This window comes from Urocampus carinirostris, chromosome 19, assembly GCF_059441175.1.
Source record: "Urocampus carinirostris isolate Australia breed hairy pipefish chromosome 19, RoL_Ucar_1.0, whole genome shotgun sequence".
Lineage (NCBI taxonomy): Eukaryota > Metazoa > Chordata > Actinopteri > Syngnathiformes > Syngnathidae > Urocampus > Urocampus carinirostris.
Genome location: NC_142367.1, coordinates 25,859,941 through 25,878,483, shown reverse-complemented (window position 1 = coordinate 25,878,483; position 18,543 = coordinate 25,859,941). Strand labels below are relative to the sequence as shown.

At 40.4% G+C, this 18,543-nt stretch overlaps 1 protein-coding gene across 1 annotated transcript in view; it reads left to right on the top strand.

The window, feature by feature from the left end:
- pcdh15b (protocadherin-related 15b) overlaps positions 1-18,543 on the top strand; it is a 247,267-nt gene that overhangs the window by 121,808 nt on the left and 106,916 nt on the right. Inside the window, exon 18 of the mRNA XM_088323283.1 lies at positions 17,612-17,744. Coding sequence (XP_088179409.1) covers positions 17,612-17,744 — 133 coding nt within the window. The remainder of the gene's footprint in view (positions 1-17,611; positions 17,745-18,543) is intronic.

Below are 18,543 nucleotides of genomic sequence, written 5' to 3'. Positions count from 1 at the left end.
TCTATCCATTTATCTATCTCTATTTATCTCTATATCTATCTATCTATCTCTATATCTATATATCTCTATATATCTATCCATCTCTATCTATCTCTCTCTATATCTATCTATCCCTCTATATCTATCTAGATATCTCTCTATCTCTCTATCTCTCTATCCATTTATCTATCTCTATCTATCTCTATTCATCTCTATATCTATCTATCTATCTCTATATATATCTAGCCCTCTCTATATCTATCTATATCTATCTATCTTTCTATCTATCTCTCTCTCTCTATATCTATTGTATCTCATCTATCTCTCTATCTAATCTATCTATCTCCCTATCTCTCTATATCTATCTATCTATACCTATCTATCTCCCTATCTCTCTATATCTATCTATACCTATCTATCTATCTATATCTATCTATCTCTATCTATCTATATATATCTATCTATCTTGGTGATATCCCTCGAGAGGGGTGATCGACAGCAAGACATACACAAAAACAAAGAAGATAAAAAGGAAAAAGTAGCAAAAAACACAGAAAAAAAATGACCATGGCCAACCCAAATACCCAAACACCCCCAACAAGTTAAGTACCTCGGCACCCAAGTTGGTCATGTTTTCGTCCCTCCAGGTGAAAACGGGACAAACGAAAGCAGGTCAGGGTGACAACACACTCTTCTGTTCAACAGCAGAGCCCATTAGCTTTCGCTGGTTTACCCCTCCTGCATCATACGGGTGCCTTAGAACGCGCCTAAACATCCCACTATCCTTTAACAACACCTCTCCACTTGTTCCTATCGCCAACAATCAGACATGGCACTACAGGTTTAAACACAATTTTCAAGACGTCTATAGTATTCCAATGGAATGTGTTTTTAATTGCACAATTTTACAATTGGCCAATAATCGTATTCTCATTGATTACAATGTACTAAACATTGTACGCAACAATATTAAACATTGGTAATTCAGGTAAAAACATTATTTTTAGGACCGATATTCCCATGAAATTCGTTTTTTCTAATTGCACGAATTGACAATTTGCTGTTTATCGGAAAATGGTCCTAATTGTCATTGATAAACTTTTGATAAAAAAATATGTGTCTGCGATGTCACCAATCACTGAAATAAGTCATGCCACATATCATTTGAAAGTTTAAACCCTTGGGATTCAAGATATGATGACCATTTCAAAACATACCCATGAGAGAAAGATCTTGATCAGACTGAAACAAGATACCCGAAAATTATAAAGCTGGCGTAACTGGTCAGTATCCAGTGTTCATTTTACCTCTGAAAAGTGATGGGTCTCGCATGCTAAAAAATATATGGGTCCCAACAGAGATCTATGGGTCCCCAAAAGATAGTGTGCTCCATGCCCTTACAAACTGTCATATTTTCCCTTACAGAATACAATTTTTTTTTTTTAAATCCAAACATGTTTATTTATGTAATTTAACACGTTATATTGTACATGTTTCCTTATATCATATATATTGTGAATGAACATTTTGTTGTGAGACACTGAGTTGCTGGACATGAATGAGGTTTATTATAAAAAAGTTAAAAAAATGAAGTCGCTTGGACGTTCACTGCAGAAGGAAAAAATACATGCAAATAGAATTAAGTAGAATAATACATTTTCTTAGTCAAATTATGAATTCATTTTCTGCATTAAATTATTGTTGGTAATATACTGATTAAAAGGGATCACCACAAACCTGTCTTTTTTTCCTTTTTTCCTTTTATACTTCCTTTTTTTCTTCACTTCTTTATACATCATCAATCGTAATATAATGCATCAAAGCAAGTGAGCCGTTTGAGAGCCGGCTCTTTAATGAGTTGAGCCGAAAAAGCCGGTTCTCTAAAAAGACACGGACTTTCACTACACAACTCGAACTGGAGACCGGCGTGCAGACGAAAACTCGAACCGCGAGACCAAAACAACAATGGCGGATCTGCCTGACGAAAAGTTTGGAGTGCGGTAAATCTTTGTTAAAAATGATAATGACAATTTTGTGTCAAAAAAGTTGCGTCCCGGGGACGCACGTTGATTTGACACTATGCGTCCCTAGCAAAAATAATGCGTCTAGGACGCAGGGACGCGGGCAAACGAGAACACTGGTATCTAACTTATACGAATGTCCGGGAAAATAGCTTGGTCACATCAAGGACCAGCCATAGAATCCAACCATGTAAAATATTTACTCCAAATCACACGATAATGCTGACGGATAACGCTGGACGTTGCTTCTAGTAATCGGTTGGTTTCCGTTCACAAATAAACAGAATTGTAATATTATTCCCACTATGTTAGTTAGCCCTCCCCTTTCGATTGACACCTTGTCCATTATGAGGGTCTGTCCATGCTAATTTCAGCGCAAAGTCACATTAATTCGACACATATATTCCACCCGTCTCACTCTTACCTATACTGCCCCTGGTGGCCGTTAGACAACATGCAGAAATTAGCCGCATCGTTGGAAAAAAATGTGCGCCTTATAGTCTAATTTATATATTTAGAAATATCGTGAGTATTCAATTCCACTAATGAGTACACTGTTTATGAATGCTAGATTGAGCTTGAATCTCAAATTTTGGGGAGTTGAGTAGATCATTTTGTAAGTAGCTTGCATGCTGAATAAGTGCGAGTACCCCTGCTCTAAATGATTCGGACATATTGAAATTTTGCATTCATGTGCCGTGGCTGGCCGACCGCTTTTATTCCATGTGGCGTTACATTATGAAAACGCAGACTGAGAAAACCTCTTGAATACAGTAATCCCTCGGTTATCACGGTTAATGGGGACCAAAACACCCGCGAATAGTGAAAATCCGCGAAGTAGCGAGGCCCCTTCAAAAATGTTTTGAAATATTTTATTTTATTTTATTTTCTTTTTTTCTTTTTTTAATTATTATTATTTTTGGGACCTGCGAAGCTCTGAACCTGCGAACGTGGAACCACGAAGTAGCGTCGCCCCTTCAAAAATGCTTAAAAAAATTTATATTTTTTTTATTTTTTAATTTTATTTTATTATTATTATTTTTTAGACCTACGAAGCTCTGAACCCGCGAACGTGGAACCACAAAGAAGCGACGCCCCTTCAAAAATGCTTAAGGAAAAAAAAACATTTTATTTGCTTATTTTTTATTTTTTAAATTATTTTATTTTATTATTATAATTTTTTAGACCTGCGAAGCTCTAACCCCGCGAACGTGGAACCACGAAGTAGTCGGCCCCTTCAAAAATGCTTAAAAAAAAAAGATTTATTTTTATTTATTTTTTTTAAACTATTTTATTTTATTATTATTTTTTGGACCCGCGAAGCTCTGAACCCGCGAACAGGGAACCACGAAGTAGCGAGGTCCCACTGTACTATTGAAGCTCAAGTGTGGGAGAAGGATTCGCAGGCAGAACTTATTATTGCTTATCTTCAAAACACGGTTTGTACGGGTGCTCTAAGTCCTTGAAAATACTTGAATTGTAATGTGTTTTCAAGGATTGCGAAGTGCTTGAATTTTGGGTCAATGTCTAAAAATGCTTGAAATTGTTGCCATGTTTCTCGGCAATCGGACTTGTTAGAATAAGCATTAAATAAAGAAAATTCCAACAGGTCTGCTTAAAAATGACACCGACACTGATTTATAGTGGCTTTGCTTTCTTCATCCCTTGTGATTAACGGCAGCTAGCATTAGTTTGTATGGCACTGTCATGTAAAGCGCGCTACCCCAACAAGTGTGACGTAGTCAAGCTGTGCAAGCATGGCTGAGGCAGAACGATGGAATACATGTCAGTTCATACCAGCCGATTGACAGAAAAAGATTGTGGATCGTAGATAGTAACGTTTCAAAAAAGCACAAAGTATGTGCAAGAAGCAAGAACTTTATTTTCAGCCATCAAAGTCAGCAAAAAAAACTCGTATGAAGTAACGAATAAAATACATTTGAAAGTAAATGTACATGGGAAATTAACTGCACTTTATACAGTGCTTTAAGCAGTCACTGAAGACCTCCAAGGCGCTTTACAATGCACTTCACACTTTACCCATTCACACACACTCGCAGAAAGATAGTGAGTTACCGTAAATTCCGGACTATAGAGCGCACCTGATTATAAGCCGCACCCACTACCTTTTAAGTGATTTTCCACTTTTGTACTTACACAAGCCGCACCTGTGTATAGGCGGCTTGCGCCAGCATTGAAACTTGTGACACGATCACAAGTTTAACCCAGACCAGGCTGTAAGTTCCACGATTGTGATTTTGTAGAGATTTATTGTTCTAAATTCTTTATCAAATATCCATTATCCGTCAAATAATAATACACTACAGAGCCAATAGGTCGAGACACTTGCTTCCAGCTAAGAGGCTGAGTCAAGGTCCTAGCCTCCTACCAACACAATCCAAAAGTCGATAGTACACAATCCTAGAACCACAGTCGGCATCATGAATGGAAAATGATACCCGTAATTAACGTATGATGCAGACTTGTAAAGTCCGGGTCCCGTTGAAAGTAATCCAAGGAAACAATGTATATTTCCAAAGTGAAGGGTGGGAAAAATATATATCCACTATTGTCCGCTGCGACAACAGACAGATCTACCTGTAACTCAGCTTTACCCCACTTCCCATCAGCCCGCGTTTGCTCCGCCGCTTCTTTTTGATTCGTCCGTAGAACAGATAACAGAATAAATCTCTAAAATAAATACATTACAAAAATATACAGTTGCAAATACATATTATACACGGTTACACATATTTACGAAGAAAGACGGTACACAGAGAGAGTTTTCAAAGCTTTAATAATAATATAACTTTCATCCCAAACCCTGCCTTTGAAAGGTACCAACACGCTAGTAGGATCACGCTCGCAATGCATCAAACGTGAATAAGCCGCAGGGTTGAACGTTTGGGAAATAAGTAGCGGCTTGTAGTCCGGAATTTACGGTACATTTGATTCCTCGGAAAGGTAAAATCAAAGTTCCACTTGGTGGAGACCACCCCACTATTTGGAACCACAGTTTTAACAGTGATGTAAATTACGTTTTGAAAGTCCTTAACAAGTGCTTGAATTTGGCCTTGGAAAAGGTCAGACTTGCCCAAGCCCAGCGAGCACCCCAATTTTCTGTCGTGTCGACTCCAAAAATGGCGTTGCTATTGCTGAAGCCACGGCATATATTTTTCATCGGAGCAAGATGCAAGGCCGCTTCCCTCCAATGATTTGGTCCAGTTATCAGCCGTGTGGTCTCACAATCAATACGGAGTGCAGATTGGGGTTGTCTCCACATGGAGACGGAGAGATTGTCTGCACATTTCCCCAGACTCCCCTCCCCCATGTTTATCTCGGGAAACATAACCCACACTGCAAATCAATATCCATCTCTGCTAGCTGATTTGTTATGGGTCAAGACCCCAAAAATGAGTTACGTGTCCGCCTTCAGGCAGGGCCCTAACGAAACTTGACTTTTCATGCATGCCGATGACGTACCTTTGACTTTTTGCTGTCATGGCGATGGAAGTTTTCAATGATTACTGATGTCTTATTTGGACCATCTACCAGCGGGAGCTTGTTTCCTTGTTTCAATTTGCCTTGAATCATGATTTTTTTTTTGTCGAATTCAAATGACTAAAACTCGGAAAGTCAATTGCCGTAAATTCCGGACTATAAGCCGCTACTTTTTTCCCAAATGTTCAGCCCTGCGGCTTATTCAGTGAAGCGGCCAATTTATGGAATTATTCTAACGGCCAACAGCGGCGCTAGAGTATAAAAGGTAAGATTAAGACCAGTAGAATATGGGCGCCAAGAAAGACTGCAACCTTTAAGTTTATGCATACATTGTCTGTAAAGTTAAGGTACATTCTGATAATGAGGAAGACCCCCTTGATGGCGATAGTTATGAGGAGGAAGTTGAGGACGATCTTTCGTGAATTTCACAATTATGGGATGCTTTTTTTTTAACAGGCACGTTTGATACTTTGCGTGTTGGTTACCTTTCAAAGGCACGGTTTGGGATGAAAGTTATATTATTATTATTAAAGCTTTAAAAAACTCTCTCGGTGTACCGTCTTTCTTCGTAAATATGTGTAACCATGTATGATATGTATTTGCAACTGTATATTTTTGTAGTGTATTTATCTTAGAGATTTATTCTGTTATGTGTTCTACGGACGAATCAAAAAGAAGGGGCGGGGCACACGCGGGCTGATGGGAATTGGGGTAAAGCTGAGTTACCGGTAGATCTGTCTGTTGTCGCAGCGGACAATAGTGGATATATATTTTTCCCACCCTTAACTTTGGAAATATACATTTTGTTTCCTTGGATTACTTTCAACGGGATCCGGACTTTACAAGTCTGCATCATATGTTAATTACGGGTATCATTTACCATCTATGATGCCAACTGTGACTCTAGAATTGTGTATTATCTATGCAGTTACACTCGTGGAGTTTACAGCTCGGTCCGGGTTAAACTTGTGAATGTGTCAAAGGTTTTAATGTGGGCGCAAGCGGCTTATACATGGGTGCGGCTTGTGTAAGAACAAAAGTAGCAGATCACCTAAAAAACGGTGGGTGCGGCTTATAATCAGGTGCGCTCTATAGTCCGGAATTCACGGTATTATTAATGTTGCTATATGGCAGGACCAGACGGCAACAGGACCCAATTGCGCTACGTTTGTCACAAGTTATATTGGAGGAAAGAGAAAGGGCTGCGCCCACGATCCGGTGTTCGCTGGGCGCGGGAAGCGAGTTGCTCTCGTACTTGGATTGTGCTTCGAACGCGGAAGTGGATCTTCCGTAGCGAGCGCTGGCAGTGTCAGGGACGGAAAAAACGGTCGGTAGCCGGGACTGGGAGAGCAAAGCGTGGTTGGTGTCGGAAGCGAGTCGTAAGCCAAAACGAGAGAGTAGACGTAGTTGGGGACAAAAAGAGTTCGTACGCCAGGACGGGAGAGCAGACGTGGTCAGGATCAAAACGGGTCGAAGCCGGAGACAGACGGGAGCAAAGAACAGGGCAGCTGGGAGTCAGGGTCGAAAAAGGCTTGCCTAATATTCACTGAGGTTTGCAGACGGACTGACAACAGGGGACAGACAGGACCTGGTTTAAATAGTGACCGGGAGCCAATCAGGACCCGCGGCGGTTGGCGCCAAATGAGTGGGCACAGCTAAGTCACATCAGTAATCATGACAGCTATATTTGTATCCTGCCTTAATGCGGGCAGAAAGGTAAAAGATATATGCTTGTGAGTGTTTCACTTCTGGTTTTGTGTCCCAACGTCCATTTTGCTTTGCATTGGATTTTCCGTTTACTAAACGGATCGTTGTTGTCAAAATTACCGATGCGAATCGCCTGTGCCCCGACCACGTTTTTGTTCTCCTGTCCCGGGTATCGACCTGTTTTTCCGTCCCTGACTCCGCCATCGCCCGCTACGGAAGATCCACTTCCGTATTCGGATCACTATCCGGTTGCGAGAGCGACTTGCTTCCCGCGTCCAGCGAGCATTGGATGGCCCGTCCTCTTTCTTTCAATAAAACTTATGGAAAACGTTACGCGATTGGGTTGTGACAGTTGTATCGAAAAATACACAATTTCCTATGATATACGGTAAATTTACCGTATTTTCCACACTATAGAGCGCACCGGGTTATAGGGCGCACCCCCAAAAAATAGTTTTTGGTCCTATATCTTCCATAGATAAGGCGCACCGGATTATAAGGCGCTACAATGGGAACGTCGACAAAACAATCAGATAGTTCAGTCCAACTTATTACCCCCTTAACATTCGCAAAGCTTGCAAAGACGCAAATACGTGTCGAGAACACGTGCGGATGCGGTGTCCGTACGATTTCACTCAAAATGCGTCATTTCAAATATCATTCGGAAGGTTAAAGTCGGCGGCTGTTGCGTAAGTTGCGAGACCTTGCGAATTTAATATTGAGCCACATATAAGGCGCACTGTATTATAAGGCGCATGGTCAGCTTTTGAAAAAAATTAAGACTTTTAGGTGCGCCTTATAGTGCGGAAAATACGGTAAATTGTTTTCATTTGGATTTCAATGAATCTTGACAGAGTGTTTTTCTCTATAAATTCTCTTTCTTTTTAATTAAAATGGACTGATTAAAATAAACAAATCAAGGGAACACAAAGAAGCTCATTTGTAAAGGAGTTTTGTGAGTTTTGCCACTGTTTTTAAGTAGTGCGCCATCATCTATTCTATTTGACATTGTGTGTTACAGTTAATTAATTGATTTTGCAAAGAAAAGTCCGTAATGTACGTAGACATTGAAATCTTTTTGTTTTATTTTGGTTTCTAGTCTAATCTTGACAAAAAGGTATTACGGTAGTTGAGCCTAAAAAGATGGAACAGATAGAAAAAGTAGCGTGATAAATACAGCCATAACACTAAGATCAGTAAATAAGCCACTGTGGTATCAGAAATTCTTTGTAGAGGATAAATAATATATGCTTGTGAGTGTTTTCAAACTGTGCCCCAATGCCTATTCCGTTTTGCATTGTGTTCCGTTTGATTAACCAAATAGATTTTGCACAGAAAAGTACGTCACTAATAGGCATTTAATTAGATTCGTTTTACTTCGGTTTTGTATTGCATCTTGATTTTTTTCTTAAAAATATAAATATATAATAAAAAATATATAAATGTGCTTAAAAACGTGGAAGGATTAAGGGCACCAAAGCAAAGAAGTGTAACTAATTAAACATTTAATTGTCATAATGACTGATTCGACTCAGCTGTGCCCGCTCATTTGGCGCCAACCGCCGCGGGTTCTGATTGGGCCTCGTCACTATTTGAATCCAGTCCTGTCAGTTCTCTGTCGTCAGTCCGTCTGCGAACTTCAGTAAACATTAGGCAAGCCTTTTTCGACCCTGACTTCCACCTGTCCCGTTTTTGCTCCCGTCTGTCTCCGGCTTTTGATCTTGACCACATCTGCTCTCCCGTCCCGACTTACGACCCGTTTTTGATCCCGACCACATCTGCTCTCCCGTCCCGGCTTACTACCCGTTTCCGACCACGACCATGTTTTTGCTCTCCCGTCCTGGCTACCCACCAGTTTTCCGCCCCTGACACCGCCATCGCTCGCTCCAGAGGATCTACTTCCATGTTCGGATCACAATTCGAGTACGAGAGCGACTTGCTTCCCACGCCTAGCGAACACCAGATCGTGGGCGCAGCCCTTCCTCTTTCATTCGATAAAACTTGTGAGAAACGTAACGCAATTGGGACCTGTTTCCCTTCTGGTACTGACATTAATATTTTAGTCCAGGCTTAAATCTAAGCTCAGTAAAATATACTATCAGAGACTCTTTGCAGAGGATAAATAATATATTCTTGTGAGGGTTGCCATGTTTTCAGTTTTCATAATGTGCCCCAACATATACCGTATTTTCCGCACTATAGGGCGCACCGGGTTATAGGGCGCACCCCCAAAAAATAGTTTTTGGTCCTATATCTTCCATAGATAAGGCGCACCGGATTATAAGGCGCTACAATGGGAACGTCGACAAAACAGTCAGATGATTCAGTCCAACTGATTACCCCCTTAACATTCCCAAAGCTTGCAAAGAAGCAAATACGTGTCGTAGACACGTGCGGATGCGGTGTCCGTACGATGTCACTTAAATGCGTCATTTCAAATATAATTCGGAAGGTTAAAGTCTTGGAATTCAAGAAATGGCAACCATTCCTTAGTTTCTATTTTCTTTTTCGCTCGCAACTTTACTGTGCATATGACAATAAACACTTGGAATCGAGTTGAATTCACTCAACTCATCACAGCAACATCAAGATGGTTCTAAAACAAGATACCGGGAAAATATAAAGCCGCATAGCTCACCTAAGTTCTCACGTTCAATAATGATACGCAATCATGGTCTTCTTACAACCACGAGTGAAGTAAATCCAGGAGAGTAAATTATTTGCAAATACAGACTAATAAAACATGTTTCTTTATGGTGTACTTTAGCAAGCTTGCTAAGCTTGCTACGCCATTGCTAAACTCGGCCAATTGCAGGGTTTGTTTTGGCCATCTAGCCAATCCGAGGCTCCGAATAACTTCAGCCAATAGCGATCGATTTAACGGATGATTGACACATTTTTTTCGGCCAATTGCAGGGTTTGTTTCGGCCCTCTAGCCAATCCGAGGCTCCGAATAACTTCAGCCAATAGTGATCGATTTAACTGATGATTGACACATCTTTTTCGGCCAATTGCAGGGTTTGGTTTCGGCCCTCTAGCCTATCCGAGGCTCCGAATAACTTTAGCCAATAGTGATCGATTCAAATGATGATTGACACATTGGTTAGCCAATGAAACGCCGGTAAATAAATCTCAGCATACACCGCGGACTACTTTGCGTTCGGGGGAAAATCTAGTCGGCGGCTGCAAGTTAGTTGCAAGACTGCGAATTAATTTTGTTCCATAAATAAGGCGCACTGTATTATAAGGCGCATGGTCAGCTTTTGAAAAAAATTAAGACTTTTAGTTGCGCCTTATAGTGCGGAAAATACGGTACTCTGTGTTGTATTGCTTGTGAATATTAACTAAACAAAAACATATTCCACTTCATTTTTCTGAGCCAATCCGCTTTAGATTCCGTCTTTGGCTTATTCTTCTATTCTTCATCTATTTTCTTCTTCTATTCCCTCATTTCTAAGCCAAGGAACGCAAACCGATTCTGCTCCAGTTCATCTTGAACTTTCCCTGACATTAAGTGCACACGATCACGAGTTACTTTATGTCGCCATTTTATATTTTTGTCTGAATCTTAACTTCTTCTTTGGCTTTGACTTTGGCCTTCACCCTCTTTGGGGAGATGGTGATCCTTGCCAGGTAGCGTGCGGTGGGCGTTGAGATGCTAAAGGCTGCCCGGCAGCTGTTTGCTAACAGACGCTGAGAAAAGCATTCTGGCAACGTTTTTTGTGTAAACGCGAGAGGGTCTCGCTCCTTGTGTGATTCTGAAGCTCGCGTTCTAAACATAGTAATCCCTCTGTTATCGCAGGAACCGGGACCGGAAACACCCGCGAAAATGAAGCAGCGTCCTTCAAAGCGATTTAGAGAACGTCTGGCTGGAATAGGGTATCCTCAGATTGAGCCAGGTCTCATTTATTTAGTGTTTTTCAAGTCTCTGAAGACCTTCCAAAGCGCTTTAAAATGTGCTTCACACTTCCCCATTGTTAGGAATTTAATATTAAAATGTATCGTTTACCAAATTGTTCGAATTAGTTATCTGACTTCATTAACCAAACACAACCTACCTTCACCTAACAATGTGCGCTCGTTTCTTGATGGGAAAATGAACAAGAGACCGGCATTTCCACACAGGGGCAGATTTAATTTCTTAAATAATTTAACTAAGTGAACGCCATCGAATATGGCCGAATTAGCCGAATTAGTGTCGCTCAAGTCTCTGTCAAGCCTCCTCTCTCGATCTTCTACTTCCGTCTCTCAGCCCACGTTTTTTCTGCTAGCTGCTGTGCCGGCTCCTCCCATGGGCGTGCCTGGAAAGCCCCCACGTGGGGTCCACCACCTCGCCTCGATGTCTGGAAAAACTCAAAACAGCAGAGCGTTTATCAAAACAATGCCTGCCGTCCTTCATCAGAGTCCTGTTATCAAAATTCCCCAGCTAAAACATTCCGCATTTGGAACAGCGTGACCTGAAGCCCACTCAATGAAAATCTTCATTGCACTCAATAAATGTAACTTATATTCAATCGTATACAATCCTTTATAGTCAAATGTATAAAATCTTTCACAATTCACACACACTCACACATCAATAGCAGCATCAGCCATGCAAGGCAACTACCTGCAATGTGCTGGACCTGCAGCCTCGCTATTGCCTTCTCTCCAATAACAATTCACGAAGCACCCGCTGGCCAGCAGTATTTCTTTGCACTCTTCTGACTTTCCGATTTAGCTGAGTAATTTGTCTTCATTGTAACAAACTGCTAAAAGCTAGCTGTCGCCGTGCTGATAAATAGAGGTAAGATCGGGCCTAAAAAATAATTCAGCCTGTATCTGACCAATTAACTGAATTTGAGGGACGGAGCCCGGAGCAAACCCAAAGTTTTATATCGTATTTGCTAGGAGGAGGGAAGAGTGTGCCACAGACGAGAGAAGAGGGAAGGAATCGTGAGAAGGGGAGGGAATCCATTGCACGGATTCTCAAAAACGAGCGAGAAAAAAAGTATAACGACGGTTTAAAAAAGAAAGGCAGCAAAAGAGAAGCCCGGCCTGAACCCAAACACAATGATTGATATTTCACCTAACTTTTTACGCTCGTCCTGCTGTTGGACTGAGAGCTTTCACTAGCCAATCACAGTCACTCACACAGACAATTACGCCCTCCCAACACAAAAACCCTCCCAAACCTGCGTCTGTGATAGCATTTTCTGTGTGCTGTCTGCTCAAATCACAATGCATAAAACGTTGATATCAATGGCATGAAAGACAATTGAATTCAAAATCTGTGAAGTGAACCACTGATATTCGAAGCGCCAAATAGCGAGAGGGGTCACAGTAGTCTGTTTCTACGGGAACAAGCTGTCACTTAGCGTTAGCTTCTCTCATATAATAAACATCTGCGAGAGGCATTTAGGAGAGAGGTTAGGTGAGTAATGCGTAATTAAGACTTAATTAAGTGACCTTGTGTTGTTCCATTGTGTTAAATTAGCTTACAGCCTGGATAGCACTTGGGAAGACTGCCTAGGGGATATCCAGATGACATTAGAAGCAAGTTCATTAGGTTGAAGACCCCCTAAGGATTACCTTACACCGTATACCGACCCTATATTGCCTTTTGAAAGCCACAAATTAAAAGAAATATATGTACACAAACTACCGTAAACTCCGGACTGTAGAGCGCACCTGATTATAAGCCGCACCCACCACATTTTAAGAGGAAAACCGATTTTGTACTTACACAAGCCGCACCTGTATATAAGCCGCATGCGCCCACATTAAAAAAATGTAACACAGACACAAAATTAACCCAAACCCGACTTCAAGTCCCTCGATTGAAACTAAATGTTCTTCATTAAAGTCCACAGTCCAAAAATCACAGCCGGCAAAATGAACGGAAAATGATACCGGTACTTAAGGTTTGATGCAGACCTGCAGAGTCCGGGTCCTGTTGAAAGTAATCCAAGGACAAAAGTGTATATTTCCAAAGGTAAGGGTGGGAAAAATATGTATCCACTATTGTCCTCCGCGTCTGTTCCTCACCTTTACCCCACTTCCCGTCACCCTGTGTTTGTTACACCCCTCATTTTTCATTCGCCCGTGCAAAACATATCAGAATAAGTGATAGGTGATCTGATCTTACACAAGCCGCACCCATGTATAAGCCGCTTGCGCCCACATTAAAACCTTTGACACATTCACAAGTTTAACCCAGACCGAGCTGTAAACTCCACGAGTGTAACTGCATAGATAATACACAATTCTAGAGTCACAGTTGGCATCATAAATGGTAAATGATACCTGTAATTAACGTATGATGCAGACTTGTAAAGTCCGGGTCCCGTTGAAAGTAATCCAAGGAAACAAAATGTATATTTCCAAAGTTGGGAAAAATATATATCCATTATTGTCCGCTGCGACAACAGACAGATCTACCGGTAACTTAGCTTTACCCCACTTCCCATCAGCCCGCGTGTGCTCCGCCCCTTCTTTTTGATTTGTCAGTAGAACACATAACAGAATAAATCTCTAAAATAAATACATTACAAAAATATACAGTTGAAAATACATATTATACATGGGTTACACATATTTACAAAGAAAGACGGTACACCGAGAGAGTTTTCAAAGCTTTAATAATAATAATATAACTTTCATCCCAAACGGTGCATGTGACAGGGCAGTTAATGGTAGCAACACGCTCGCAACACGGTAAACGGATCTGGTAAAAAAAAAACATACCGTACTTGTAAAGATCACGGTAAACTGTCCTCATCTTCCTCCTTAGAACTGAAGCCATCAAAGTCGTCTTTCTTTAGTGTCGGAAAGAAACTTTGTCATATAGACGTCGTTCCACGCTCCCGCAGCCTCACTCGCGCTGTCTCTGTCGCTGGAACTCTCATCCACTCCTTATTCTGTGCTCTGTTTCCTTCTTTATCGGACTGCTCAATTGCTTTTAGCTTAAAAGCTGCGTCATGTGCCTTTATTTTTGCATTTTGCATGATGAGGGTATGTTTACGCTAATTTAATTGATGCACAAGCCAAAAAGTTGCAGTCTTCCTCGGGGCATATATTCCACCGGTTGAACGTTTGGGAAAAAAGTAGTCCAGAATTTAAGGTATTAATAAAACATAGCTAAAACAAAATGTGCATGATAATAAAGATGAACACAACAGTAGTTAAAAACAAAAAAACACAAGTTCAGGCCATTTACTGTAGTCACGCGTACACCATTTTTGTAGTTTGCAATCATTTCCTTCTTTGATTTGATTGATGTTACTGTTTTCCACTTTTCATAATCACTAACTTTCTTGCGACCTATTATTGTTGGCAATAAAACACACTAAACTACAATAAAATGAGATGAGGTCCCTCTCAAATACATTCAGGGCGGAGCCAAGTTTGTTTTGGGTTAAAGTTTGTTCTGTGGCTTTTCATCATCCTTTATATACTGGACTGAACCCTTTCATACATTTGTATCGTCTCGGCTACGCATGAGTGGTGCCTGGCTCTGCATACAATGATATATTTAAAAATCGCACAAGTTCTATTTTCTCTCCGAGCCATATGTTCTCATGAAAAGAGCCATATATGGCACGTGAGCCATAGGTTCCCTACCCTCTTACTATAGAGCTAACTTACTACAGTTGAGCTGTTTAAATTCGTAAACAGAAGTCGATTGGCTAGGGCTAAGCCATGTACGGCGAAAGCTTAAGTTGCTGTTATCATTTGTCCAATAATATTGCATTAGACTGCGCAAACTACCGCGTCGTCATCATCATCAATTCCTTCCTACTCCCGTTTTCTTATCACCACTCTCTCATGGTAGCAAAGGCACTCTCGTTGGAGCTGGACTGGTAAATTAGAGAGAAAGAGATGGGAAAAAAATGAGAGACAGAAAGAGAGAGAGGGATGAAGACAGAAAGAGAAAGCATTTAAGAGAGAGAGAGAAAAAGAAAGATGAAAAATAAAGAGGAAGAACGAAAGAAAGAAAGAGCGAAATAGCGAAAGAGAGAGAAAAAGAAGGAAAGAAAGAAATGCAAGGAAAGTAAAATATCGGAAGAGAAAGTGAGAGAGAAAAGGTTTGAAAGGGGAGATAAAAAATAATTACAGGGATTAAAAGATAGAAAGAAACAAAGTAAGAGGGAGAAAGTTGGAAAGAGATGGATAAAGAGAAAGAAAGAAAAAAGAGAAAGAGAGATGGATATATAGAAATACAGAGAGAGTTAGAAAGAAAATGGGAAAGAGAGAGAGAAGGAGAGAAACAGAGGGGGAAGGGGAGCTAAGGAACGATTAAAAGATAGAAAGTTAGAGGGAGAAAGTTGGAAAGAGATGGATAAGGAAAAAGGAAAAAAAGAGAAAGAAAGAAGGATGGATAGATACAAATACAGAGAGACAGAGTTATAAAGAAAAAGGGAAAAAGAGGTAGAAAAAAGAGAGAGAAAGAGATTCATAAAGACAGACAGAAAGAACGAAAAAGAGAATGAAAGAAAGACAGAGAGGGCTGGGGGTAGAGAAAGAGAAAGAACTACACCTACAACTGTTTCGGCGACATCAAGTAGACATTGTTAAAAGCGCAGCTTGCTTTTCAACTTTTTTTTCCTCTTGTGCTTCTCGGCGTTGTCTCCCGGGCCGGATTCATTGCGTTATGTTTGACTTGCATTTTTGTTATTGTTTTTAAATGAAAATTGAGTTTCATTTTCAGTTTTGGTCCCAGATATTATTTTCTGCACTTCCGTAGTATAGAACTGTGCCTCTTTAGGTTATTTGGATAACGTTCTCTTCTTTGTCTTCATATCTTGTTCCTTGAATTCCCTCCAACCTAAAATAATCCACCAATTAACTTTGTAGGCCTTTCAAAAATGGCCTCCAATCGATGCTTACACATTTATCTTGACCCTGTAGCGGAGTTCCGAAATGTCTTTCGATCTTATGTGGTGCATAATAAAAAGAATGACCGAGTATAGATTCCTCATTTTGTAGGAAGCAGGGTTCGAACGGGTGCTTGAAATCCTTGAATTTTAGTGTGCTTGAATTTTGCATAAATGTTTCCATGTTTCTCAACAAGTCTGCTTAAAAACGATGCTGACGCTGATCTCTGGTGGCTTTGCCTTGCCGTTGAATTTTTCCTCGTGAATAACGGCAGCTGGCATTATTTGGTATATTTGTATATTTTGTGTCATCGCCCTCTACAGGTCCCGCCAAAGAGGATAGGTGCGTGCTAGACCTAAATGGGCACTATGAAGGATTACATATAAATTATGGACATCGATTATAGGCCATTCACAAAATTAGATTTTAGTTTTGAGTGATCAATTGTGATAGGAAGAAAATTTGTGGGTCTGCAAAGTACATGATTCAAACCAGATTTCTTCTCTTAATGGTCTTGGGGAAATGAAATATTTGGCTTTGAAAGTTCTTAAAAGTGCTTGAATTTGGCCACGAAAAGGTGTATGAGACTGAGGAGATCATTTCTTCCTCATGCCATGAGGCTCTTTAACTCCACCCGGGGGAGTAAAAGCCCACATGAAACCCCACCCCCAAGTTTTCATATTACCCTAATTTTATTACAGTGTGTATTTTGCATAGCACTATTTAAATACTCATTTACTTTATTTTTATTATTTTATTTTTCAACACAAGGATACTGCTGGAAGTGTGAATTTCCCTACGGGGATGAATAAAGTATCTATCTATCTATCTCTATATCTCTCTCTCTGCAGTATCTATCTATCTCTCTGCAGTATCTATCTCTCCATTTCTCTCTCTGCAGTATCTATCTATCTATCTCTCTCTCTGCAGTATATCTATCTCTCTCTCTCTGCAGTATCTATCTATCTATCTCTCTCTCTGCAGTATCTATCTATCTCTCTCTCTCCCTCTGCAGTATCTATCTATCTATCTATCTCTATCTATCTATCTCTCTGCAGTATCTATCTCTCTTTGTCTCTCTGCAGTATCTCTCTCTCTCTCTCTGCAGTATCTCTCTCTCTTTCTCTCTCTCTCTCTGCAGTATCTCTCTCTCTCTCTCTCTCTCTCTGCAGTATCTCTCTCTCTGCAGTATCTCTCTCTCTCTCTCTCTCTCTCTCTCTCTGCAGTATCTCTCTCTCTCTCTCTCTGCAGTATCTCTCTCTCTCTCTCTCTCTCTCTCTCTCTCTCTCAATCTCTGCTGTACCTCTCTGTCTATCTCTGCAGTATCCATCTATCTATCCATCTATTCTATTCTATTCTATTCTATTCTATCTATCTATACATCTATCTATCTATCTCTGAACCTTAAGGACGTTCAAGAATACAAAAGCAAAGGCTTTCCTGGTTACCTCACGTACCTGAATCGATTGCTTAGACGGCATAAGAACACCAAATCCGGAACGGATGTTTTTCAGTCTCAGAGTGTCTTCTTCGTGTCGCCCTTGAAGGTCCTCCATTACGACGGTGTACATTGAAGTTTTGCCGCCCAACAACCAGAGCCCTCCACGATTTCCCCGGGAGCGATACAGCCTCGAGATAAGCGAAGCCATGAGGACGGGGGCCACGCTGCTTAACCTCCAGGTACAATACCAATACTCCGAAAAATACTTCAAGAATCATGAAATTCATCAATGAAACTTCACAAAAGCAATATGTGGAAGATCGTTTTTTTAAATGAGCGGTTCTCAACTGGTCTGATTGAGGACCCACCATTCCATCCCAATGATGAGCTGCGACACAAACAAGAAAGAAACACGAGCCAATCAAAAGTGTGTGATACAAAGCACAGATAGTATAAGATATTTCACTTTTTTCTTCATTGAAAAAAACAAGTATGAATGAAAATTTGAACAAGTGATTAAGTGAATAGTTTGAAATGATTTGATCTTGTCTTCTAAATTGTTCCAAAGTTTGACTCCGCACACAGACACACACATACTTTTCCTGGTGGTTCTCACCTTTGGGATTATGAATTTCCCCCTTTCCGAATGAATAATTTATGGATGTTTTCTGGCACTATGTTTTTGCTGACCTTAAATAGCAGTTGTGCAGTGAAAAAATTGACTAAATCATCCAATTTTAATAATTGTACTGCAGGAATAAAATATCTGTATGATCTCGATATCCTAACCTGTGTATGGCATATAAGTACCGTATATACTCGCATAAAAACCTACAAAACATTCTGTTAGAGACCCTCTAAAACTGCTTTAAAATAGCCATATACTTAAATAAATTCAAACATTGATAAATTTTCAATAATGTGGTTGATAAAGATTAATATACTGGTAAAAAGTTAAAAATATAACAATTTTAATCCATTTACTGTACCTTTCAGCAGCGCTTCAATGGCAGACTCGTACATTATTTTCGTATTTGC